The 26,604-nt window shown below is 44.3% G+C and overlaps 1 protein-coding gene across 1 annotated transcript in view; it reads left to right on the top strand.

Moving 5' to 3' along the window:
* The first annotated feature begins 1,788 nt into the window (after positions 1–1,788).
* Positions 1,789–26,604, top strand: part of ABCA12 (ATP binding cassette subfamily A member 12) — a 78,885-nt gene continuing 54,069 nt past the window's right edge. Inside the window, 8 exon segments of the mRNA XM_015635530.3 lie at positions 1,789–2,116; positions 5,874–5,967; positions 17,474–17,621; positions 19,835–19,923; positions 20,956–21,065; positions 21,803–21,988; positions 22,809–22,987; positions 25,877–25,989. Coding sequence (XP_015491016.1) covers positions 2,048–2,116; positions 5,874–5,967; positions 17,474–17,621; positions 19,835–19,923; positions 20,956–21,065; positions 21,803–21,988; positions 22,809–22,987; positions 25,877–25,989 — 988 coding nt within the window. The 5' untranslated portion in view covers positions 1,789–2,047.

Consider the following 26,604-nt stretch of genomic DNA (forward strand, 5'->3'; position numbering starts at 1 on the left):
GAAGAGTATAATGGTTTAATAAAGTTCTCATCTTCTGGAACGGGAATGCTGTGGTGTTTGGGGAGTTGAATGCAGGTGCTCTGAGAGCCAACTGACATTGAGTTATTCTGATTTTACAGTGGTGATCTCGAACAAATTATCCTTTGGGTACTTCCCAAGGGGAATGTTTGTTGACTCAGTTCACAAAGGGAAGTAAGGATGTGCATTTGCTTGGGAAAATTATTATCCAAATCATGGTGCTCTTTTGAAACAGTTGTTTGACTGAATACCAAAAAGAAGCAATCAGACACTTGCCTTAGAAGGCCTTGGCAAGGCAGTGAATGGTGAAATTATAAATTTCTTCTCTCTTACCCCCTCAGAGCAGAATTATCTATATTTGGATTTCTTTTTTCAGCCCCAGAGAGGAAGTGAATGAAGTTTGCAAATCATGTTTGGACCAAATGCAGTGAATCTGGCTGCGCCTATGTGGAGCTGAATTAGAACAGTGTCCCAAGGAGCAGTGCTTGTTCTCAACTCCCAGACCCAAACGAGATCCCTCTCCCTCCTAAGGATATTTAGTACAGGAAAAGAAAAAGGAATGTTGAGCTGGCAGGTTAGACATTTCAGTTTCTTCCCATTGCTGTTAAAATGATACCAGGGAAGCCTTTTAGGTTAATTTTAGCTCCAGCTTCACTCCCACCGTTGGAATGTCCAATCTATTTAGACTGAAGGTATGTGGGGCAGGGACTGCTCTGGATCTGTTGCCATTCTCACCTTTGCAGTGCTTCCTCACCAATCCAGAGAAGCTGTTTTCTCTTCACCAAGTACAACATCTCTCTCTTCCTCTCTTCTTTCCTCTCAGTACTTTCAGCAAGCCTTGGATCAAAACTCCTCTGCTGCCACCTCCACTCCAATCCCTGGGTGGAGTTTGGCAAGGACTCCTTCAAGATGGTTTTCATTTTTGAGGCCCGAAGTTAGTTTGTGGCTGAAACAAATGCCATGAATGTTTTTGGATATGTTTTGTGGGATATGCTGAGAACAGTGATGTCTTCTGTTGCTTGCCAAGTGCATCAAGGATGGTCTCGATGTTACCAGACACCTGAGGGGGACCAGAGCTCTTCCAGCTGACCATCAGACAAACCCATGGTTCAGATTTATGCTGGTCCTTTTGTGCAATGAGCTATTCCCTGTGCTGTCATTGCTTCCTTCTGTACTTGCCTTTTCTCTTTCCTCTCATCTCTGGCTGCTCTTTTTAGGTACCACTAGCCACACTAGCGCTCTGAAATCTTGTGAAATCTGATCCATTCTCAGGGGATTTGGTGTATTTCATGGAAATCAGTCAGTGAGAACCCCAGGACTGATTTCCTGGAGGAAAGGAAAGATGCAGGAAGCCAGGCAGTCAGCTCAGTCCCTGAGATTTTTCACCTCTTTCATTTAATTTACTTGGATGGGTAGGTCTAATTGAGACATTCAGAAGTATTCAAACCCCCCTAACTCCAAATCAGCAGTGGCAGGAAGATGCATGCTGTGGCTGTGGATGCTTTCTTCCCAGCCATTCCCTGTGAACTTGGGGAAGTCAGACTGGCCTGGCAAGGGGCCTAACTCTGCAGCTGATGACACCTCTCCAGCAGAAGCGCTGTGTGGGCCGACGGGGAGTTTCATCATGGGGAGGAGGAGGCATGCATCACCTTTTGTTTAAGCAGAAGCATCTTTTTGGAATGCTATCCATTTTATCGGTTAGGGCTTGGACAGGGAGCATCCAGGAGAGGCTGGATATTGTAATTAACACAAGTGGAGGCAGGCTGCTGCATCTGCCCGCCCGCCCGGAGAGGAAGAACCTGTTGAATTTGCTAGGAGCTATTGCTGTGAGGACAAGAGCCACAATTCCTGGGAGTACAGCAGCCACAAGTGGATGGAGTAGCTGCTTCAGAGCTATGCTGTGGGGAAGAGGCAGAGGCCTGGATTTCGGACACTGGATGCCCTTTTGGGTTAGAGCCTCCACTTTTGCCTCCTAAGCACGGGGAGGAGGAACACGCAGCCCCCTCACTTTCGGTCAGGAGAGCCAAGGATGGCTGCGCTCTCCCAGCACCTCAGGATCCTGCTCTGGAAGAACTGGCTGAGTGTCAAGAGGCAGCTGGTGAGTGTGGGAACAGAGGAGTGCAGGAGGGGGAACCTGGGAATGCCGGGAGCTGAGGAGCAAGGGGAGCACTGCAGAGAGGAAGGTTGTGCTGTTAGAATGGGAGGGTGGTGGTAGAAGCAGAAGGAAGGAAGGAAGGGAATGGCAGGGAAGTGAAGGTGGGTCTTGTGTGAAGCTCATGCATGAGGGCTCAGGAGTCCAGACTGAGTACCATGAATGCCTCTCTTGTTCCCTTGGGACAGTGTCTGTGCAGACAAAAGCATGCAGACCTGAGTTCAGGCTGCAGTTTGTACCTGCTGCCATGTGAGCAGACCCTGTGAGAGGTGTACAGCCTCTGAGGAGCCCCTGGGGGTGATGGGGCTGCCCTTACACATAGCCATTTCTAAAGGATGGATAATGAAAAAAGTAGCTCTGAGAGATGCAGGTAGGACAGATTTCCAGTGCAGTCCAGTGTACTGCAAATCAAACACCCCAATGATCTTTCTGTCCAAAAGATAAACCATTGCCAGCAATGTCCAGAGAGTGATCTGAACTGCAACAGCATCAGGGAGCCAATGTTCCTTTGGGAGGCATTGCACAGCCAGGCAGAGTAGTTTTGTCCCAGTCCAGTTTTGGTACAGCTGGGTGTGGTATTTTCAGCAGAAAATTTCAGGGAGCTGCACCATAACCTGTGCCCCAGTAACCCAAACGTGGTGGGGTTTAGACTTGTCTCGGTGAATGGAAACCTTGGCAGGCACAGGAAATGCTGACCAAAGAGAAATGGCCATGGAGGGCGTGATGTGAGGATGAAGTGAAAGTCCTTGTGTGACTGTGTGCTTCTGCAAGGTCTGCTGCAGCTTACCCTGCCCTATCTCTTGTTTGTGGAGCCTGATTCAGAGAGGTGCTGAGTGCCTCTGACTCCTGTGGATGTGCTGTGAGCCTTGGAGCGTTCTTCTCTGCTGCAAAATACACTTTTCCTGAGATGCAGAAGAATCCCAATAAATTAACTCTAATTTCTCAAGAGAAATTGTAACAGCCTAGTTAAAAGCAGAAGGCTTGGGTCCCTTTTAGCTCTTGTGTACCCAGAGTAAATGCCACCTAAGCCCTACCTGTGCTTCTGACCACAGTCTGACTTGCTGCAATTCTGGTTTCCTGTGGAGTTGAAATATCAACTCTGTAGAACTGAAATGTCAATTAAAATAAAAATCTGGCCACTGCTGACTGTTTCATGGCAGGCATGCCTTGCAGCCCTACTTAATTTCCTCTCTTGCACTAAATTAGGGAGCTTGCTCAGACTGAGGAGTGTGTGAAGAGGTAAACTCAGTTCTTTTTGGGAGCAAAGCTGGGTCTGAGTGCCAAAGGGAACTGGAGATATTGATGCCTCTTGCGTGTTGCACTTCATGATTTAAACAGAGGCAGGAGGGGGACAGAAAATGCATGCACTCAGCCAGAGACCCTAAGTAAACTCTGAGAGATTAAATCAATTTTTAGCAGTGAAATAATCCAGCAACTAAGGGATTATGCAACCTACATCACTGTTCTTAATGTCCCAAGAGGCAGATTGAGATTGGTTGTGATTCCATTTCAGTGAACATGTTCCACCTGAAAGCAGTTTGGCCAAGGTGCTTGTCTTGTTTTTGTTCACTAGAAATCCCTGGGACAGTGGGAATGCTGTGATGTTGCAACTGATTTACCCAGCTACTATTAAATCCAGTTAAGTCACAGGACAGAAAAACTGAGAGGAAACATGTCTGGAAAGTGGGGAATATAACACCATTGTAGCTGAAAATGGGGAGGGACAACAATTTTCCTGAGTAGGAACAATCAGTATTCATTTATTGTCCCAGGAATGTGACAGATGTCCAGCCCTTCCTTTAGGCAGCTTCTGACTAATATCAGTTTCTGTGCTGTTACCCCATAATTTTACTTTAGCCTGTGTGGTGCTAAACAAGGACGACACAGTAATAATACCATTTGCATGAGAATTAATCACAGTTAAACTGCATGTTTGGGGACTGATTATAGGGAAAGCATCTGATATAAAAAAATTACTAAAATATGTCAGTGTCAGTGATGGATCTTGTTACAAGTTGGCAGTGTATACATAAAAAGCAGGAAAGGTACTGTCTGTCGAAGCTAAAATGTGGCTGAATGCTGAAATTATAGGAGCACCCTCTAAAGGGGTGTGTGGGGGAGTGCCTTGTGGTTTGATGTCTGTCACTTACCTCTTTTGGGACATGAATTTGCTCCTACTTTCAAGCCTGAGTCACCTCATCAGGGACGATAGGGATGGAGTTGCTATAGAACAACCATCTTTAAGCTGAATTGCTCTCCAGGATTTGTTTGTCTGTCTGTTTGGCTTTATGTTCCAGAGAGTGCTACAGGAAATTAAAACATGGTTATGGGCTTGGAATTACTTTGGAAAAACAGCTTTGAGTAATATGTGCTGATCTGAAAAAAATAACAGCACAACGATGAAAAACGGGATTATTTTGAAAAAAGACATCTTTGCAGTTCCAAAAATTGGCATGGAGATAGAACAGCAATTTTGTAGCAGAGTAGTTTCAGTTTAACTACTGATGGATGGAAAACTCTTAATCTAGTCAGCATGGGAGCCAGCTCACCAGCTAGTGCAAAAGCAGGGGATTCTTTGAATAATTACAATTTCCTAGCTCACAATACTCCAAGGTTTGTATTTTAAGATTTTGGGCATCCTCCCCAGATTGGTTTACTATACTAGATGATTAATTCTAGTGTTTTCTTAATTCTTGTCCATTGAAAGGGGCAACCCTCACGTCAGGGACAAGAGTTCTATACATGTTCATGTCTTTTTCAACACATTAGGGAATAATACATGATTTCTCTTCCCCTTTAAATAAGATATTAAGAAGGACTTCTTCCCTGTGAGGGTGATGAGGCCCTGACACAAGTTTCTCAGAGAAGCTGTGGCTGCTCCATCCCTGGCAGTGTCCAAGGCCAGGTTGGACAGGGCTTGGGGCACCCTGGGATAGTGGAAGGTGTCCCTGCCATGGCAGGGGGTAGGACTGTATCAGCTTTAGGGTCCCTTTAACCAAAACCATTCTGGGAATCATCTCAGCTCATCTGTATGGACTGCTGGAGATGGAAAGGTGCCAGGGATTTTGACTGCTGGAGTCAGAAGCTCTTAAAAGGTTTTTTTCCTTGATGATGGGTGTTCAGATGTGCATTCTGTAGGTTGCACAACTCCATAAACCCCTTTCTTTACCGTGCTTGAGCTCCACATCTTGTGAATGACCACTGTGAAAATCCTTCCTTCCAGCTCTGCCATGAGGATCCAGTGGTTGTGAAAAACAGCTGAATTCTTAATGGAAAAACGCTGTAGGCTTGTCAAACACTTGAATTTTGGGGTACAGTTCAGTCAAAGTCCTAGTTACCCATCATTTCACTGAAAGTGAAACCAAGCTTTCACACTGCAGCTGCTTTATCTTTTGGCTGGTGTTTCCCAGCATGCCTTTACTGTGACATAGCAGTGTCTCAAAGCTGGGTAAACACTGTCCCCCATAATTATCAAACTGAAACCTTGTGCTGCTTTCAGCCTTGTTATTTGCTCTTAAAACCTTCGGTAGTGTTTCTTCCGGAATAGATAATGCTTGGATTTTAATTGTATGCATGCCAAGACAGGTGTGATTTACAGTGCACCTTATAACTCACTTAGGGCTCTGCTTGTACATTCCAGACAGGCTCTGGGTAATGTCAGTGCTACAAATGTAACCGATATATTTTCATTGCTGTTTTATAGGTATGGTCGTTTGTTTTAATTTCCTGGCCTGTGGTTGTTTTCATAATCTTGGCCATTATCCGTCTCAAATTCCCTCCAGAGCCACAGCAAAACTGTAAGTAACTGGTTTGTTTATATGTCTGTGGGGTTTAGTTCTCATTTCAGTGACTGATGTGTTCATTTGATGTGTTTTGTTACTTTTACAAATTTGGTTCTGTGTAGTTTCCAGTGGAGATTTCCTGGGATGCATCACGCTGTAAATAAAATGTGTGTGCTCCTCTGAGGTTGTTTTTGCTCATGTGTTTTTTTTCATATTGGCTTTATAATTAGAAAACAACCTTAAAGAACTGTCTCACCAAGATTTATTCGGATACTGCTAGGTAGAGAGCAATATAAATTTCCAGGATGAACTCCAGGAGGGAGAAGAGGGCAGCTGGGGGAGAGCTTCCTCAGTAAAATAGTGAGGGCAGAGCCTGCAAGTGTGATTACAGGGGTGAGGTGGCAAACATGAGACTGGTCAATGTGAGAAGTTTTACCTTCTGCATGCCACAGGCAAAATGTGCACATTAAATTATCTCACTGCTAAGGCTCAGTTGAAGAGTAATAACTTGCTTGGCTCCTGGGACCTGATGGTGCATGTGAGCCCCTTGTAATAAAAACAGCAGTTCCTTGGGTGGGTCAATAGCTGTTGGGGGTCAAATGGGTGAAACTTTGCACAAGCTGGTTCTGACTTGGAAGCCATCTCCTTGGGTCAGGAAGTGTCCATCTCAGAGCAGAGATGCACTTGGGTCTGCTCTAAAGCATTTCTGCTGATCAGTGAGTCCTTACCACCATCAGAAGCATGTCCCAGCCCTGAGAACATTTGTTCATGAAGTTACAGAGCAAAGAGTTCATCCAATTGGGAGCTTTTTATTCTTTCACAGTGTCAGTTTTGAGTTGAATCAAATGATAGAACCATAGAATGGTATGGCTTGGAAAGGACCTTGAAGATTTTCAACATCTGGTTGATAGCAGAGAGACATGGGACTGTCATGGGCCTGGCAGGAGCAAAGCCCTGGCATGGGCAAGGTTGGGGCTTTGTATTTGGGGCAGGGAGACTGATGCAGGAGGAGAGGAGACAGTGCCTGGCAGCAGAGGGGACAAGCAGTTGGCTCCCAATGTTTGTAGCTATCCCATGTGTGAGATGTGGCTGGAAGGAATCCACATCTGAACGCTGGGAATGTTCACCCTGGTGAGTGGCAGGTGTGATTCTCTGGTTAGAAACTCCTTGTTCCTCTGTGAGGTGTGAGAAAGGACCAGCCTGTGACAAGTATCAGACATACAATTAGGATAGTCCTTGTTGCAGAGAGTTTACAGCCTAATCCCAGTGAAGCATTGTGTACCTCCTTCTGTAGGCAGGGATGGAGGGCCAGAGCAAGTTCTTCCTGAAAGTATCATAGGAATTCTTTAATGGGAAAGGACATTCTTGATGTTTTGGGATAATTTTTTAACCCCAAGCCCATCTGCTGTCAGCAAAAGACCTCTTTAGGCATGTTATATATTCCAGGTTCTCCCGAATTCCCTTGAACCAGTTGGAGCAGGCAAGACCTGACATGTTGTACTTTGTGAAAACCCTGGATTTTGCCAAGTGTGGAAATGCAGACCTCCCACGCTGCCCCATCAGTTGTACTTCCTGTCCCCAATAAACCAGATAAATTGGATGTCAAGAGAACCATCTGGATGGGGAAATATTTATTCTTTTATTTGACACAGTTATTAGTTTGAATCTTTGTTTATTCGGAGCTCTTTTGCTCTGGATGATCACATCTCTTTCTTAATGAATTAACAGGAATAATCTTATTAACTGCAAGTAGCACCATCAGTTGTGCTTTGCAGGAAAGGGGAAGCTTGGGCAGTATCTTTGGATGAGTTCCCTTTCCTTCTGTAGATTAATTTTATTTTAGTACAAGTCTCAGTAAGTATGTGAGTAGGCATCTGTCTCTCTTAGAAGTGGATGATAGGAGCTCTCTACTGCAAGAGAGTTTTTTTTGCTAGAAAATAATGGTTTTGGTGTATTCTTGTCATTCAGATCTTCAGAGACCATCTAAGAATCCTGAGGGAATAGAGAAGGATGCTAACCAGAGCATCAAACAGCCAGTTTCTGCTGCTATAACAGTTAAATAAGAACAGTTGCTTGACAATTACTCTTTTTTTTTTTGACAACTGGAAAAAATATGTATCAAACTTTTTGCTTGAAAAGCAAAAGATAATTCACTTGGGAACTTTCCTTTTTGATAGAGAAGCAGGCGGGGGTGGACACATCTAGGAAAACTATTACAGAAGGGAATTTTATTCATTTTATTCATAAAATTCACCTTATGCTGAGTTCCAATGCCTGCCTTAAGACAGAGTTGTTAAGCAGTGACAAGAAGCAGTTCCCAGTTCTGCTGTCAAGAGATTATTGCAGGTAGACAAAAGTCAGGAAGCACGGAATCAGCAGCATGGAGCCTTAGAGATAACCCCACAGAAAATCCCACTCTGTAAGCTTATCTTGTGTATTCAGGGCCACAAAAATATCATTAAATCTTTTGGGTTTTTTTGGTTTTTTTTTCAATTAAAACAGCTCAAATTCGAGACAGTAATTTCTTCTGAAGGGCAGCTAATACACATTGGATAGATGGAGGATTATGTAGAGAAATTACCTGGCAAATATCAGTCAAGGGTGAACAAATGGCAAGGGTTTCCTGCAGGAGCAAGTTGCTTGTGCTGAATTATATTGTGTAGCACTTAATGCAAAGGGATCTTGTGCCAGGCTGAGCTTCAGAGGGAAATGACATGCCAAATAAATGTCACCATTCAAGAGATGCTCACAGGAGAACTAAGAACTGAGGAAAACAAGGAGCTGAAGTCTGATAAATCATTTTCTTCACAACTTAAGCATCTTGTATCTAGGAGGTATAAAAAACAATCTCTCTTTTTTAATCAGGGATTCGGTTTGATGATGTGTTTCCAGGTCAGCAGAGATTGTTGCTCAGAGGAGAAATGAAAGAGATTTCACTGTCTGCATACCCAGTTTCTGTGATGATCCCAGAGTCTTACAAACAAAATCCTCATCCAACTTACTATTCACATTGCAGTTGTGACTTTTAACCTTTTTATTTCAGCCTTTGTCTTTGCTAGGGGGCATGGGGATGTGTATGTGTGGAATAGGAAACTGGACTGGAAGCCTGCAGGTGAAAGCTACTGAGTTTGATGGTATCATCCAGACTTTTGTGCCTGTATCACCTGTTTTCTAGAGCAGGGACAGGAGTCCTTTTCCATCCTACAGGTTTTAGCAAGGTATGGGAACTGTGTACGAGATACAATCTGTCCCTCAGGGCTCAGCCCACTCAGTCTGCAGAGGAGCCCAATTACACTCCTCGCTTTAACCAGCCCTGTCACACCCTGTCACACCCTCCCCGCCCGATCTCTTCCTTTCCTGCTGGCCTCCTATCCCCTGCTGGCAGTCTGACCTCGTCAAAATTCCCGGTAGGAGCTCTCCTGGGTGTGGTTACCCCTCCACTTGGCTCAGCTGGGCTGTGGAGAGGATGTGGGACAAACCTTGCTCCTGTTAAACCCCTGTTAAACAGCTGGGCTGTGGAACCCGTGCCTCTGTCACAGACAGTTCTTCTTCATGAAAAGCAGCTGTGCTCTTGAGTCTGCTCTTAAATCCACCAGATTCTGCCAGGGAGTTCCTTGGCAGAGCTTTTCCCAGTGAAACACTCTCTACCCATCACCTCTGCCCAGAATTTCCACACAGATTTCCCCAGAATTGTGAAGATGCCTGCAAGGGTGCATTGCATTCACTCAGAGATGTTTGTCAGAGAGAGCCTCAGCAGCAGAGTCCTCCATGAAGCTGCTCTTTGCAGCCAGTTTTCTGGGGAAATATCATCAGAATTGGTCACTTTTCTGCTGGTCAGTACCAGCACAGCTGTTTGGGTCTAGCCTAGAGCCAGAAATGCGTGGAACAGATACTCTGCTCTCATTCCTGGCTCCAGTGCTCCTGGGAGAAGGAAGGCCCAGGATATCCGCTCTCCCTGAGCTGAATTCAGTCTTATTGTGGTGGGTAGCTAGGATTTGAGCAGGTTCAGAACTGGCTGGAAAAATCAGTATGAGCCCCTGAGAAAAGATTTGCGATGCCTTAGAAGGTGTCTCGCCTGGAGGTGAGAAATCTCTGAAAATATGCTGTACTTCATAGGAATTTGCCTCTTAGTTGGAGGCACCTGTACTCATCTCTTTTCCCAGTAATGTGGAAAAAATAATAGGCTCCCATGCTAATTACAGGGAGTTGGGGTGATGGTTCAGCTGCACAGGCCACTCCATTCATTTGGATAAGTCATGGGTATTTATGCAAGTCATAATCCACCTCCAGGGTTCAGCCTATCCTGCACACAGACAAGCACACATCAGACTTCAGGTTCTCCTTCACCACTTGCCTGTGGTGGAGCAGCCTCACTCCTTGTGTTCATTTACACTGCTTCATTTCCCTCCCTTTCTATTGTGCCAGTTTGCCCCCCTTTTCTACACATTAGATTTTTGTCTGTGCTCATCTGCAGCGATTAGCAAAATGCCTCATCAGGTTTCTGGCTTTGGTATGAATGTTTTGTTTCATTCTGTTGTGCTAGGGAGCAGACTGCCATATAGCCCTATTTTTCATTAAACCAGAGCTGAAGTGGGTATGGTTTATATTAATTAACTCCACATTTGCTGGCATAGACATATACATTGATTTATATACATATGGCATGTAGAAGCAGTGCCCAGCCATACAGTAATAATATATAATATTATAATACAATATATATATATAAAATATATAATTATTATAATATAATAATGGCTTCCCATTAGCTTGGAGACCAATTGCTTAAAGAGAGCACTGTGATATTTGTAATGCCTCCCTGGCCATAAATCTCCACACTTCCCTTTCATTCCACAGACTCTTCCACCTTCTGGGGTGTGACTGAAGGATGTTTAGAGTTGGAACTGGGAACTCCTGACTTACCACTGTAATTTTTCCTTCCTCATTGAAGCAGGATTTTGGGGCAGTCACTTAATTCTAACTGACTTCCTCAAACATCTCAGTCCAGGAGCTGGGATCTAAAAGGGCAGAAGTATTTTTCCAAAGGTGCTGAGCAGCTTGGCTTAGACTGAAATTAGCAGTTGTTGATGTGTGTGTTTCTGGAAAGGAGGTCACTTTTGTTTAAAGAATCTAAACCTGGGCTCTGGAGGTGCTCAGAATTGAAAGATGTTGGTTGGGTAAACACAGTTTTTGTGCAGTTGTTTTTGCAAGAGTCTAGATATGGATTTAAGCTTTTAGGTTCCAGTTTCTTGCTGGGGAGTGTCCTGACTCTCTTCCTTGGTCTTTTTTGGGTAGTCCCCTGCTGCTCATACATACAAGATCAACCTGGCTGTGTTACAAGACCAGGTTAGCCTTGTCTGTATTAAATATTGCTTAAAAAAAGCCCTGTAGGAAAAGGGCTTGTGTGCAGTTCCTGCTTTCTCCTGGTGTGTTTGTGCTTCAGGCAGCGGAGCATCCCTTCCTAGCACTGTCAACCTCCTCAGCTCTGCCTCGTGGTGCAGACAGCACCTCTCATTTCCCCACCTTGCAATACCTCTTTGAAGGGTTCCAGGTTCCACCTCCTCTCCTTTGTTCCTGTCTTTGGTTTGGAGGTTCTTTCTCCACCCTTTACACCTGCTGCTCTTTAGCTCCTTTGTGATTTTTATGCTCTCTGCTCTTTATGTTCTCCCTGATCGGTCCATGAACCCGATGCGATCAGATCCAAGCACTGATTTTTAATTCATTAAATAAGAAGGTGGAAGTGGAAAGTTTGTGGGCCAGCAAAACCAGCTTGCCCAGTCTTAATAAGTGTGGAAGAAGAAGGTGTCTGCTCTAGGCTGGTCTTATTGCAGAGCCTGAAGTGCTTGGGGGAAGAATTGGGTAATGAAATGAAATGTTTCTTCCATGGAGGCCACAGAGGGAAGGATGAGTCTGGCTGTGAGTTGTCTGCTGCTTTGATTGCAGTGTCCTAGGCAGGCAGCTGAGGACATCATGAGAAAACAACCATCCTGTTGCTGTAATGATAAAAAAATGCAAGGTTTTGAATTTCACCCAGCCACACTGGGTGTCCAGGGGGCTTGAATGGATTTATCCAGGGTCCTGCTGAGCTTTCATTTCAAAAATCAGGAGATGCAAAAGGAGGCTGTAGTGAGGTGGGGATCAATCTGTTCTGCCATGTCTCAAGTGAAAAGATGAGAGGAAATGGCCTTAAATTATGCCAGGGGAGGGTCAAATTAGATAGAAAATAATTGCACCAAAATGTCACAGCAAAAGAAGTGCCAGGACAATTAAATATTCTCTTTTAATAGGTAAGGCATAAGCCAGCTGGGTATTCATGTGTAAAAAGTACCCTGCTTAAAAATTAATCTCATCCCATAGATTTGATGATTTGGTTTAGTTTTTGGAGATAGATTGAAAGCCCTAGCATTAGCTAAAAAAGGAAAAGAAAAAAAAAAGGCAGCTTAAGTTGTTACTGATAAATAGATGTAAACAAAGCTGGAAATGGGAAGTTGCACGTGGTTGAAGGGAAACAGAATCTTTGTCACATCATGAAACAGACACTTTTGTCTTTTTGGCTGTTGAAAAAAGCAGAGGAATAAAGTTTAAAGGCTAGAAGGGAAGCCAGGAGGTTGTGTGTACACAAACACAGATAAAATTCGGCACAGAAGGTTGGGAGGAGGTCACCAGAGCAGGAAATATCCTCACTAGAAGTTACTGTGACTCTTGAGATAAATATGGATCACAGCTGATAAACACTTCAGGGTCTTTTGCTGCTCTGGGTTAGATCCCCACTGCTCAGGGATGATTTCTGGAGAGGTGTAGGAACACAGAGCACAGAGTGTTCCCTCCACTACAAAAATCCTGAAAATTTTAAGGTTTCTTCAGCCAGAAGTTGAAGGGGTTTAATTCAAGTGATCATATTTAGTAGCTGCTGACAAGTCTATTTTTGTGAATTTGTCTAATTCTTTTGAAATCAATGTCTGCTTTATCCCATGGCAGTAAGTTCTACAACATTTTGGTATTTGTTACCAAAAGGTGTTTTTGGTCCTGTTTGCTGGTTATGTCCTGATCTCACTGTGTTTTGCTGTCCCTGTGTTGTGAGGGGTGATCATTTTTTCACCCTTTTAATCACTGATTCCTAACTTTATTTCTTTCCTTATCAAACCACTTTTTGGCCACCTTTTCCCTAGCTGAAAAGTCCCAGTTATGATGTTGGCTCCTTTGATTTGGCGATGACTGAATGCATTTTCAATTAAACACAATACTTCCTAATGAAGCCATTTGATCATTAGTGCTTCCAATTCACCAGTAGCAAAGTTGAGGCTTGTATGGATTTTTTATGAACTGTGGGAGGGATTTGGAAGGACTTCGAGCATAGGAAGTGTCAGAGTGTGTGAATTCTGAAGGCAAGAGAATTTTTTCATGCCCAAGGAGTGGTGGTGATACGACACTAAACTAGGGGTGGGTAGAAACCAGGAAAAGTCAGCTGGGGGCTGCTGTGTTTGTGGTGCTGTGCCTCTGATCTGCTGAATTCCTGGCTGGATCAGCAAATTGCTGGACTCATCTATCATGGAAATGCCACAAACCTCAGTGCAGTGGAAGCAGCAAAATCAATGTGGCAATGTGAAACACAGTCCATTTAGGTTTAAACATTTGGGTCAATTTCAATTAATCTTATAGACCATACTGAAACAGTAATTTTCATCCCTCTTGTATGACATTTAGAACCATCCTGACATTTCTCATTGTTATTATACCAAGCACCTTTACCTGAAGAAAACAAAATGTTTTGTTCATGTTGCAGGGAAGCGTGCTGGAATTTACAACATTCAGAAAAATGGGAGAAATTATTTTTTTATTTTTTTTTTTAATGATAACAAATGGGGAAAAGCCAGAATTTCCAGTGGCATGCATGCATTAATTGGTATCTTATGTTTATTATTACTGCTCTGCATGCCTTGTTTTCTTCCAGCTCTTGGAGATGTGGCTGGCCTGGTTAGATGCTACTGAACAGGGAGAACCAGCCCATGCAGCACTGAGCCCTTGGCCTCCTCTGCCCTTTGGGATGCCTCTTCCCTTCATTTTGGAGCCCTTCTCTCAGTGGGGGTAGGAAATCCAAACTCTGTGAGAAGACACAGTAAAAGCCTCTGTGCTTGGGATTCTGCTGCTGGCAGACCCAAAGTCAGTCTTTGCTAACAGGTTACAGATCTGGGCTTGGATTTTGTTTGCAGAGGTGTCAATTTGGCCAGAAATATGAGAAGGTGATCTCTCAGCTCAGACATGTGGCAGCAGTGGGTGCAGTGATCTCTCCCCCTTGACTCATAGGCAATTTCCCCTTCAAGAGAAATTGTAGTTTTAGCAAATTAAGAGGTTTAAAGCTAAAGGCAGTGGGGAGATTGGAAAAAAAGATAAATAAAAATTGTTACGTGTTGTGGATCTTCTCTAGTGTGTGATATGGGATCATGAAGTTGGGGCTTGGATATGGCTTTGCTGTAGGTTTGAGTGGGAGAAGGAGAACACTAAGGGATTCCCAACAGTAGAAACACTGCTGAGGCCACTAGTGGGGGTGTTATACTCCAGGCTGGGAAATTAATCACTGTGGAAAGATTGTCCTTTAAAATTTGTAGAGCAGATGCAAGGCTGAGGACCAGCCTGGGTCTAACTTACACCACATGGGAATCTGGCCCAGACATTTGGGATTTTTCTGTGTCATGGTCTTTCTGAAAAAACCTCCTTAATTCTCTAACTGCTGTCAGAGCCCAGGCCTCTTCCAGAAGAGTCCTCCCTGGCACTGCCACTGCTCTCATGCCAAGAGCATCGTGGGGTAACACTGGTTCATGCTTGCAGTGACTCAGGGATGGATCAGGCCCCATGGCTGCAGCCAGCTGCCAGCAAACTGCTCAGCATCTGCTGAGAGTTGGCAGAGCCTCAGTGTGCCTCAGCCTCACAGGCCAACAGTGTCCTCACAGGCATTGTGCCACCAGCTCGAGCGGCAGCACTTCCAAACTTCAGGTCACAAATTCCTGGCTCTTTATATTTGGGGTTGCTGTTTCAAAAGAAAAGAGTAAACCAATGCCATTGCTGTGTTCTGACACTGAACACTTCACTTGTGTGAAAACTTGATTGTTTAATTGTCCACTTTGTTCAAAGTGTGCCAAATTTGAGTCCAATTCTAAAATTTGTTATTGCTCCTTGTACCTCAAGGAAGGGTCTTCCTCTGATCTGGATTCATCAGGATCTCTTGCTTAATCACCTCTGTAAACATCTTGCATGTCTCTGGAGAAGACCATTGCTCTCCAGACCCATCCTTGTGTTCCCCATTCAGCCTTACCCTGAGGAATTACACAGTTTTAGCTGTTCTTGGTGTGTTGAGAGACATGAGCTTAGCTCCTGGCTTGTGGGTGTTGGTAGATGTGGAGGGCAGTGAAGGGTGGAGCTCCTACACCTCACTGAGGCTATGCCCGCCATCCCAGGCATCCCTCATGGCTTCCCACATCTTTGAAGCTTCATTTTGGTAGGGATACTGATCCAGTGAGATCTTGTGGTGTGTGTTTTTGGATTGTTGTGCAAGTCAATGCCCTGCATGGGAAAGAGGGTGTGGGAGATCAGAAGGAAGATGAGAGGGAAATGCCCATGTGTGCAGAACGCTGTGCAGGGCTGTAATTGGTGATCCCAAAGGGAAAACACCACAGACACGGCAGGGATGCTCACACAAGGCTCCTTCTAGATTAAAGTGTCCTGCTCTAGAGTTTCCCTCATGGGCAGCAGATTAATTACCTTACAACACCTTTAGACTGATGGATGCTTGGTCCTGTGGCCCCAACACCAGAAGTTCTGCCTGCAGGGACAAGAGAGCTCTTTTACTGCCCTTAGAGCCCTGTGGTTACCAGGAGCTTGTTCAGCCAGCTGTGTAACTCCTGAGGGAAGGAGGGAGAGAGGGATGGAACTCCTGGGGTGGCTTGAGGGATGCAGGGAGTGTTGGGGGAAGCTTCCCACAGCAGGGAACCTTTTCCTCTGGCAGGTATCCATGTCCTTTAATTTTCTCTTGTACTCCTAACTCTCCACTGAGGTGTGCAGGAGAATCACACCACCATCAAAATGGGTGCCTGTACCTCTGCAGGTTTCAGAGGTCTCTGTGCCAGTTGCTGTTTTGCCCAAAGCAGTGAGAATTCCCATGCTAAAGCATGAGCTCTTGTGTTGTGACCCAAAAATGCAGTGACCAACTGTGCTGAGGAAAGCTCAGGAAAATCCAGTCTCCATCAAGGGGACCAACAGCCGTGCATTCCACCTACCCCTGCCAAACCTGGGAGCATCTGGTGGCTGACCACTGCTATAATGAGTAAATGGTGTACAAATGTAGTACCATGTCCTTGTTGGAAGGGTGAGAGACAAAGCTGTGTCTGCGTGAGAGTCTTGGGTCATCTTTGAAGACTAAAGAGCAAGGTAATCAGTTACCACAAGCCTGCCTGCAGGCCTTCAGCAAATCTGGCTCCTTTCCATAGCAGAAATAATAGCAGTGTCCTTCCCCTGGTAATTTTCCAAATGATTATTTGAAATAATACGTTGCTGTGATCCAGCAAAAGAGTTTAGAGATTTATGAGAGCATTTGTCTCCGAGAGGAAGAGCAGCTGTGAACTCTGTGGGCTGGCAGTGAGCAGCACGGGGCAAGTGGCACATAAAATACTCAAGTGTCTCATTGCTCAGGTCCACTTGGAGACAGGGACACAGATCTCATCCCTCAGCACCGGCTGCCAGCATCCCAGGTGACCAGGCAGATGGTGCTGGAGCTGCTCTGGGCTGGGAGGACACACAGGGGGTGTGGTGGTGATGGATTTCTCCTCTGCCTCCCTGGGGCAGCTCTGCACAGAAGGCAAAGGGTGTTCTTGGTCCTGGTGTTGCCCCTTCCTGTGGTAAAAGCTGAGACAAAGCCCTGTTTTAACAGCCTGGCTTGGAAATAAAGATTGTGGTGTTGCATAGAAACCAATCCAACAGTGCTGGAGAACGTGTTCTCATGGGAGCCTCAGGTCACTCTGGCTATGTGCCTGCTTTTACTTTATTTTGTTTTTTAAAGGCAGAATTAGGCTATCTTAATCAAGGGGGATTTTTTCATTTCTTTCCTGTTCTTGGATTTTGCAGTGAAGGGGGGAAATCTGCAGTTGCTTCAGGACCAACAGGTATCCTATGAACAAATAACTTGGCTCTTCTTTCTATTAACTGGAACCCTGAGCAGCTGGGTCTGGTGGGATGTGTCCCTGCCCATGGCAGGCACATTGGAACTGGACAACCTTCAAAGTTTCTTCCAAGACAAACCATTCTATGATTAAATAGCCTGTGATGGCTTTGTCAGTGTTGAGGAGGTGCTTGTAGTGGGGTTTGGCAGACGATACTGCCAGGGTGGAGTCAGTGAAAGGAGCCCCAGTGAAACTGTGAATCTGTCCTGTTGTTTAGGGAGGGAAAACAGCACATCCTGACAGGAACATGTGGTGAAAATGTGCATGTCCTCATTGTCATAATGGCATTTTCTCTCTCTTTCTTCCTCCAGGTTATCTTGCACCCCGAAACCTTCCCAGCGCAGGCTTCTTCCCGTTCCTGCAAACGGTGCTGTGTGATTCCGATGCCAGGTGTAAGGGCACACCATACACACCAGAAGATTTGCTGCCAAGGCTTAATGACATCTCATCCCTCAGACTGTAAGGGAGTCCGAATATTTCTAGGTGTTAAGAGCTGTAAAACAAAGCCTATTTTGAGGGGGAGGGAGCATCCATGAATGTCTGTATCTGTGCACAAGTTTGTCCACAGCAGATATATCTCAACTACCTGTTCTAACAGCTGTCTGACACTTAGAAAAGAGAATATCAACTGCAACTGGACACTTCAGAAGTAATCACATTAGGAACAGCTCTCAGAAATGTGTCCACTTATTCAGGATTGAATCTTCTACTGAAGGGAATTTTGGTGCCTGAGAAAAACTCTTCAGCTTACCCAGATCAAAGCCAAGGAACATTTTTTTTGCATGACTGTGGGTCAGGTCAGTGATAAGACTTGGCCCCCAGAGCAGCCCAGAATGCTGATCTTAGAGGGGTCAGTTCAGGATGCTTTGGCTGGAAGTTTGGATGGATCTTTGAGGAGTTCCTCCAGGTGCCAGCCAGAATGGATGTCCTCTCTGCAGGCCATCAAACATGTTGGGTAACACCTGAGAATGCAGAAACAATTTTTGCCCACAAAAGTACAGAGATTTGCAGTGTGGAGCTGGCTTGGCATGTTTTGTTGGAATGTCAGTTTGCCAAAATGGAAATGTTCAGTGGGACCATTTCAATTTCTTGACGTTCCATTTGAAGTTAAGTAGCATTTACTTTGAGGCATTCCAGCCAGGGTGGTTTCCACATCTTGGCTGCCCAGTTCTGACAGACCACTGGGGAACATGCTCAGCCTGGCTGACTCATGGAGAGCTAAAAATCTGGGCATCTCACAATGTCCTGATCGCCCATCTTTGCTTTCAGGTGAGAGGCTGCTCCATAGTCAGTCTCAAAATCCCCCTTGGCCAGAGCTCGAGAGTCTGAAGAGCTAAAATGGGCCCCACCAGAGATCACATCAGGCAATCCTGGGGTTGGTGGCTCCTTGAGGATCCTCCTTAGTGCAGAGGGAGTAATTTCCCAGGCCAAGTCAGAATTTCTCCATGAGTAGGAAGGATGTCTAAGGTTGTGGGCAACTGAAATTGCACAAGGTGAATCCTAATAAAATTCAAGGTCATGCAGCAGAAGAGAGGAGGGAAGGCAAAGCCACATGGAGACCAGATGCCTGGATTCACAGCTCTGTTCCTCAGTGTCATTGCTTTTCCCTGGGCATGCTAAACAATGGTTCATTTGGGGTATTGAAATGAAGAAATGGGAGCTTCTAGTGCCAAAGCTGGAGGTCTTCCATGGGCTTCAATAGCTACAAATCCTCCTTGCTTTCTGCTTTTGGTTTCTGAAAAGCTGTTTAGGAAATAGGTGGTTTTTCCTGCCAAATGAAAATCAAAACATTTGGCCTAATTTTGTATCAAGAACATGAGTCATTAACAAGCATCTTGACCACTCTTGATGCTCGAGGTTGTCTGTGGGAAGTATCATGATAGATATGTGGCCATACCTACCCTTGTAGGGTCAGTGTCAGCCTTGGTGTGTTCTACAAGGAAAAACACCAACTGTTAAGTAGTCACAGCAAAACTAGAAGGATGCAGCAGGGTCTAAAACCTCAGGAAAAGATTCCTTGGGAAGGGGAAGGCTTCAGATGAGTAGGTGCAGCTCTGCCTCAGGTGCAGGATCCCCGTTGGTGAGTTTGTCACAAAGTGTTTGAGCTGTGGCCCTTCATGACCTGGATATATTGTTTTGTAATATTCAGCTAATTCAGGCTGTTTTTCTCCTCTCCCATTGTGCAACTCACTGAAGCTCCTGTTAAACTGTTTTATAACTTGCCCTAAAACTATGTACAACCAGAGGTCAGCAGAGAAAATGGGAAAGGTTCTCACCTTTGATTCTGTTCCTTAGAGGCATTTACCGAAGTGTGTGTGGTATGGTTGCTTGAAATTTCCCTTAATAAAAGGGAACCAAGTCCAAAAACCAAGCTCAGCAACAACTTCTTCCATTTTTTTCTGCTGTAGTGGAATGTTTGGGATGGATGAGTAAGGTCCTGTTGTCTGGAAGGATTTCTTGGTAAGGCCGTGCACTTTATAGATTTGCTTCCCCAAGATACATGCCAGGCCTCCAGAAGGAACCAGACTTTTGCATTGCTCAGATTTCAACACACCTGCCATGAAATCCAGCCATAGACACCTTCTGAATTAAGGCAGTAAGTTAATGATAAGAAATTCTGGCAGTTGTTACAGGTGTCCCTTCTTTTTTTCCTTTTTCCTTCTTTCCCACAGGAAGCACGGGAGCTCATCCAGAGTAGCCAAGGACAGGCAGCCATCACCATGGAGTGCTGAGGTTCCTGAAAGCAGGAATGCTTCACTGGGTAGGTTACTCGCTGCTCTGTAAAGTTCTGATCTTTGCAGGCTGATCTTTTGAAGATCTCTGGACAGAGCTGCAATCCTCAGAGCATTACTGGAATGGTTTATGTGTTTCATAGAGGCACGTGACTGTGGCCATGATATTAGTGTAAATTTTTGTGAACAAGTACAAGTAACTGTCTGTAGAGAAGACTTTGTAATTTGGCCAAGAAACCAGGATTAAATGGTTGTGCTTCACAGGAGCAATGCAAGATTGATTGGACATTAATTAGAGACCTGGCTATTTATGGAATATTGCCCTTTTACTACCCACAAATTCTCCATAAACAGCTTAAGATTTTTTTTTTTTCCAAATGTGTTTTTATCCATGGTTATCCAGCAAATAAGTTGTCTTCTGTGCCAGAGTGGATATTTATTGTTGGTGATGTTCTTCTCTGATGTGATTCTCTTTCCTGAAGGAACCTTCAGTCTGAAAGTTTCCATAAAATCATTACAATTATTATTTATTGATGGTAATGGCTGGTACAACCCACAAGCCATCATGATGGATAGTCCTTTCTGCAGGGAGCTCACGATGAAATGAATGATTACAGATTTGCATTTGCCTGTTCTGCTCCAGCCATTCACTGCTCCAATTAGCATTCCTGCCAGCACCCTCCGTGGTGCACAGACAGAAAAAGGCAGAATGCAAAAGGGACCAAGTGCAGAGATGTGAGGAGAGGAAAAGTAAATCAATGAACAGTTATGGGAACTATTGACTCATGTTGATGGTCAGGGAGGAACTCAGTTATACATTTTATTTTAAAAAAAAAATTAAAAATTATAGACTGTGGCCCCATAAGTTACAGTGTCATCCAGAATTTAATTAGATCAGAAAAAAACCCTAAAGTACTTACAGGATGCCATGGGCTGTACCTTTGGAAACAGATTGATAATGCACCCAAAGCTGTAGGTAGCTGTTCTGTGTCCTGGTTTTATGTAGCAAAGAGGTTTTAAAAGACATAAGTAAAATACGATGTTTCAAACTGTTATTGCAGCATTTGGGGATTTGATATCTCATGGAGAGAAAAACCTTCAGAATATTTCATCACCATCCAACTTGAATTCCAGCACCCACATGTTCAACAAGATCCTCAGTTTTGGGAAGGTAAGTCTGTATTTGCATAGTAGCTGAGTGTAAACATTCAGGTACCCTCATATTTAAAGAATTAGAAGCTCAAAATACCAACACAGCTTTTATTGCTTTAGGATCTCCCCTATTATGTGAATGAGCTTTATTTTGGAAACACAGTGATTGTGGGTGCATTTTTAATCTTTGTGGTAAGTTTTTTATCCTCTAGGCAGAAACCAGGCAAACCTCGAGACATAACAGCATGAAATACAAAATATAGTCACACACAATAAATACCCTGAGATACTGTGTTCAGAACTTGTGTGAGTTAAGATATTTGCAGTACATTTTATTCCTTATGAAATTAAAAATATGATGTCACAGGCTTTGACATTCAAGTATTTATTTGCCCATGATAGTCCTGCAGTGGCATCAGAGCTGCTGTGTGTTTATTGTAAATATATTTAATATTTATAGAATCTATTCCTTTGTAATAGAAATTTGTTACCATGTAATGGACACTGCTTTTGTGTTATGGTGTCAAGGCCTACAAACACTTACAAATACATTTCTCTTTGTAACAGATGAGGAATTGGAGGGGTTTTAGTGACACTGTTCAGCTGATAGAATTCTGTCTATATGTAAGTGCTGTAACCACAATGCTTTTCAGATGTTACTGCTATCCCTTATGAAAAGTCTCATCACTGCCTTTAGAACCATCCCAAATACAATGTTGCTCTACAGCTACCCTGAATGTTTTGTTGTTCTTTCAGAACCAGGGCCAATACTCCACTGCAGGGAACCTCAGGGCCCTGCTGTGCCAGGTCTTGTCGCGGTACCTGGCACATCCCGGTGCCACGGGAGGGAGCATGGCAGCCAATATCCACCACACCTTCTGCTTCACCAACTCATCGCTTCTGGAGTCCTTAGCCCAGGAGTTCAGGACCCAGCTCTCCCAGGTGAGTGCCTGCCACCTTCCCTGGGAGCTGCAGTGGCAGTTCACACACGTCAGGCAGGGTTTGGGAGCTACAACACGGCCTCTCATGGCAGGAGTTGCTCATCTCTGTACCTAAGTGCAAGTGCACTGGGCAAGGGCACAGTGGGGCTGGGTCTTGTGCATGGGGTTGGCCCAAAGACCTCCAAGCTGGGTACATGGCTTGGAAAGCCAAGGGTCATCCAGCCATCAGCTCATGGCCACTAAAGGTTCTCACATGCCTGGGCCTTGCTTCTCCTCTTTATTTGCCCTGCTGCAGTGGCAGGTCAATAGAACAGTGTGAAGATGTGGTATAAATAAGAATGTTTAAACCTTGGGAAGGCAATAAATTTAATTGTGTATTACCTCAGCAGTATAACTTCATCCAGTGACTCCTGCATCTGATCCAACAGTTCATGATTGAAGCAGTACTTGTCTTTGGGAAAGCAATATAATTAAAGCAAATTAATCCTTTAAAGATAAAGCCTCCTTTTTTTTTTTTTTTTCTTTGCCAAGGTTAGGATTGATATTAATTTTCTTGTATTCCTAGTCTTCAGACTCTTTAGGACATTGTGAATTGTAGGGCTTGTCTGAACAGAGAATTTATTGTACAACCCGGGATGTGAAGGTAAAACACAGTCACACTCTCAGTTATTGCCTATCCTTGGAATGTATTGTTTGCAGATTTGCATGCAAGTGCAGTGCCAGCTGAAAAACATAAAAGGACCCCCCCAGCAGCAAGGCTTCTGGTTATTAAATAATTTCTTCTGGTTCTTAAATAATTTTTTACATTTTTATCTGTTAAGGTAAAGCACAACCCACAGTACCAGGAGACCTTTGTCAATGAAATGGTCTCATTTCTGACGCTCGTCTCCCAAGTGCAGAATGACACCTCCCTGTGGCACCTGCTTTTGCTGGCCCCAGATGTGTTTCAGGACAACATGCAACTGCAAGACATAATTGGTTTCCTTCAGAATCCAAGCAGGTAAAACAGAGAAAATGGCAGGAGAAGCACTGAAAGCTGGTGGGTTTGTGTACTGACCTCTAAGGACATCACCTCTCCTCTTGAAAAGAAGGGTGTTACCTTAAAAGCATGATTTGTTTGGGGAGTGATGCAGCTTCATGCTAATGCATCTCTAAAGGTGTCTGTGGACTGTGAGCAGTGTGTTGTTTTTCAGTGACTCTTGTGTCATTCTTTTAATGGGAATTTGATATAAACTCTTGAGTTTTCTCCCAGCCTGCTTAGAGGCACTGTCATGCCCTTGTGCAGATAGCAAAGCTGGTGAATCACAGCCACTGCCTTTGGTGGAAGAAAAACCCTCCTGGCTGGATAAAGAAAGCAGCTGGCTGCTTCTTTCCAGAAAAGCACAGAGCCAAGTTCAGGTTGCTTTGAAACACCTCAAGCACTTGTAGGAGAGCCATAATGTTGTTTTTTAAAATTGATTGCCTAATCTACTTCTGGTTTAATCTTTCAAGAATGGTCCCAAGAAAGCAGAGAAGAGAGGGAGCCCAGTTTTCTACACTACAGGCTTTAACACTTCTAACTTGAAGAAGAAAGTGCCAGTTAGGTACTTGCTCAGTGGTTTATGAAAAACAGAGCTGGCTTATCTGCATTATTTAACTGCACTGAAATGTTTGATCCAGTTCTCACCTAGAACAATACTAGATTCTAAAATGGGTCCTGGGCTGTAGTTTGGCTAAACTCTCCCCAGTCTCCAGAGCACTTGAGTCACTTAAGATTAAGGGGTTCTGTTCCAAGTCATCTTCTGGATGCATGACTGACCCTGCTATAAAATATTCTGGATAGTCCAGTTGTTACAGTACATGGAGGACACCAAGAAACTGAGTGTCTTCAGACTGCTTTTTGTTTTTATCTTGCATACATGAGCACTTGGGCTAAGATGTCAAAAGGAAGTTGTAGAAGCTTTGCTACTTTTATTGCACCCAGGCTTAGAGGGACTCACTTTTGATCACTGGTGTGTTGCTGAGGCACTTAAAAACCTGTACATTTAATATCAAGGTAATTTTCCATGCTGCATTGTGAGACCCATGTGTAAGCTGTAATGTCCTTATCCTTAAAGGAGTCAGTAGCAGTGTGGCAAGAATTGTAATTTTATTCAGAAGCGTTTTGTTCATGCTGCTGTTTCAGTCACAGGATTATTACATTTGTTTGCATTTACTGGCTTGCAGAGCCCAGCCTGAGAACCAGCCCTGTTGCAGTGCCCAGGGAGAATTAATATTTACTGTGCTGCTCTGCTTTGCTCTACAGCTGCAGAGCTGGGCCAAGTTATCACAGGCACGACAAAGAAGCACATAGAATTTCATCACCAGAACTGTGCAGTGCTTTTATGCCTGGCATCTGGCACTGTAAATGCATGAGTAAAGAGTTATTGCAAAGAGATTGCACAAATAGTACTTTTAATGATGCTTACAAAAGCACATCTTAGCGAGCCTGGCCACGTCTCTTACTCAGGCAGAACTCCTCAAGAAGTGCTGTACAGGGAATTTTCTTTGGTGGCAGAAGTATGAAGGTATAGAAGAAAAGAACTTATGCTCATTGTGGCATCTGTGTTAACCAAGTGATAAACACCACCAGTGTGAAACTTCCAAGTCATGAATCCTATAGAAAGTTTAGCAGCAAATTTTGTTTCTCATGAAAACCTGTTTTGCAGACTGATTTCACAAATGTTCCTGTTTGTTGCTGTAAGATAGTTTTTCAGCTAAGCACGTAAGCTGAACTTTTTCTCTACAAAGTCTGCAGAAGCCCTGCAAGACTGAAATAAAAGGGCAGCAAAACAACACTTGTTTTCATGTTTGCTGCCTTCTGATCTGCATGATATGCATCCGTTTTTGGCAAGCCTGTGCCTGCTTCCTCCTTGGCTCTGCCATTGCTCAGCTAAATATGTCATTTATAACTGAGTTTCTTCCCCTCTAAGACTCTTACAAGCACATCTGCAGAATGAAAATGATGAGCACCAAGCCCACGAAGCCTGCACAGAGACATTATGTTAAATCAGGAGAGAAGAGATCCCCAGTGCTCTGCTCTCAGCAGCAGCCTGTTCCCACAGATCAGTTTGTATTTATTCATGCCACTGAGATCAGCCCAGCCAGGTTCTTTGTGTGTCACCTGCAGAACTTCAGGCAGGTGAGAGAGAGAGATGGTGCATTTCAGTGACCCTGCACCTACAGCGAAGGCTGCTCTTTGAACAGGAGAAGAAAAATGGACTAATAATCACAGTGAAGTTTTCAGTAACCTGCCCACCTGAGCAGGCAGTCCTTTAAATGAGTTCCTCTGTGAAACAATATGCCTGATTATCAGCTTGTTCCTTCCTAAGACTGAGAAACATTCCTTGCTTCCCTGTCAGCCTGGCTATTACAGCATAAAAAAGGGAAAGAATGAGAATTGGAAGTGGCAACAGTTATTTGTGATTGCTTCTTCCTTCCACAGATGTTTTTCCCCCTGGGATCCCTGCTCTCCCTGGAGCCTTGTCTCCTTGGTTCTTGGGTGTTTTAGGAGGAAATTCCCCTGCAACAGTAAATCACATGGCTGGTGTGTCACCTGGGTGTTTTCTGAGACCTGCTGGCTGGATTTTAGTGGTCTGGAGATTTTAGATAACTCTGAAAAAGTGCACCTAATGGGTGCCACACGTGCGTTTGTGTTTGTTAATACACCACCATGGCTTTCCCATCAAAGCCCCCAGTGCTTGTATCTTGTGCATGATTAAACAAATAATTAAAAATAGGGGTGATGTCTTGTCTGTCAGACATTTTAAGAACGATAGGCAGTGCTCCAGCTGTTTCCTATTAGAACATTTGTTTTCTCTTTTCTCATAAACCTGTACCCACAATTTATTTTCCCTTCCTTCCTCCTCAGTGTTGTGCTGGCAGCTCAGAATGTCTCCGCATCTCTCGTGAGTGATGACAGATTCGAAACTCTTCAAAAGGGGGTTACAGATTCTCCACATTCCCTGAACTGCTTGGAGCAAGGTAAGACTCCTGCATTGAGTCATATCTCTGCTGAAAACCTGTGGTGCTAAGGAGAAGCAAACTGCAGGCTAATAAGTAACCATACAGATTGCTCACTGTTCAGGGCTCAGCATAATGGATTCTTCCTTCAGCTTTTTACAAATGTTACTAAAATGGCTCATTTCAAATGGAAAAGTAAAAAGGCTTGGGTTTGTCAGTAGACAATGAATTTACATGAGTTTGCAGCCTCAGTGGAAATGGGGAGCAATAATGTTATACCTTGATTTGCTTTTTTGGGGGGTGATGTCAAAATCTGCCTGTGGTTGTGGACTCTGTCAAACTCAGCTCGGTGTATCAAGGCAGGGACTGAGGCTGGGCTGCACAATGAGCTGTTTACATACAGATGAGCCATTCCTTTAAATCCCTGTCCCTTCTAGCAGAGACAGTCCTGGATAGCCCCCTCTAACTAGGGATCTGTGAACAGGCAAGGGAAAGGAACAGCAACTAAATGCTTCAAGGGACAGACAGGGATTGCTGTCCCTTCTGTACTTGTTTCGTGGAGATTGTGGAAGTTGAGGTGGGTAAGAAGAAAGGTGAGGTGTGCAAGTAGAGGAAACATGGAAAGTGGCTGGTGAG

This window comes from Parus major, chromosome 7 (genome assembly GCF_001522545.3).
Source record: "Parus major isolate Abel chromosome 7, Parus_major1.1, whole genome shotgun sequence".
Classification (NCBI taxonomy): domain Eukaryota; kingdom Metazoa; phylum Chordata; class Aves; order Passeriformes; family Paridae; genus Parus; species Parus major.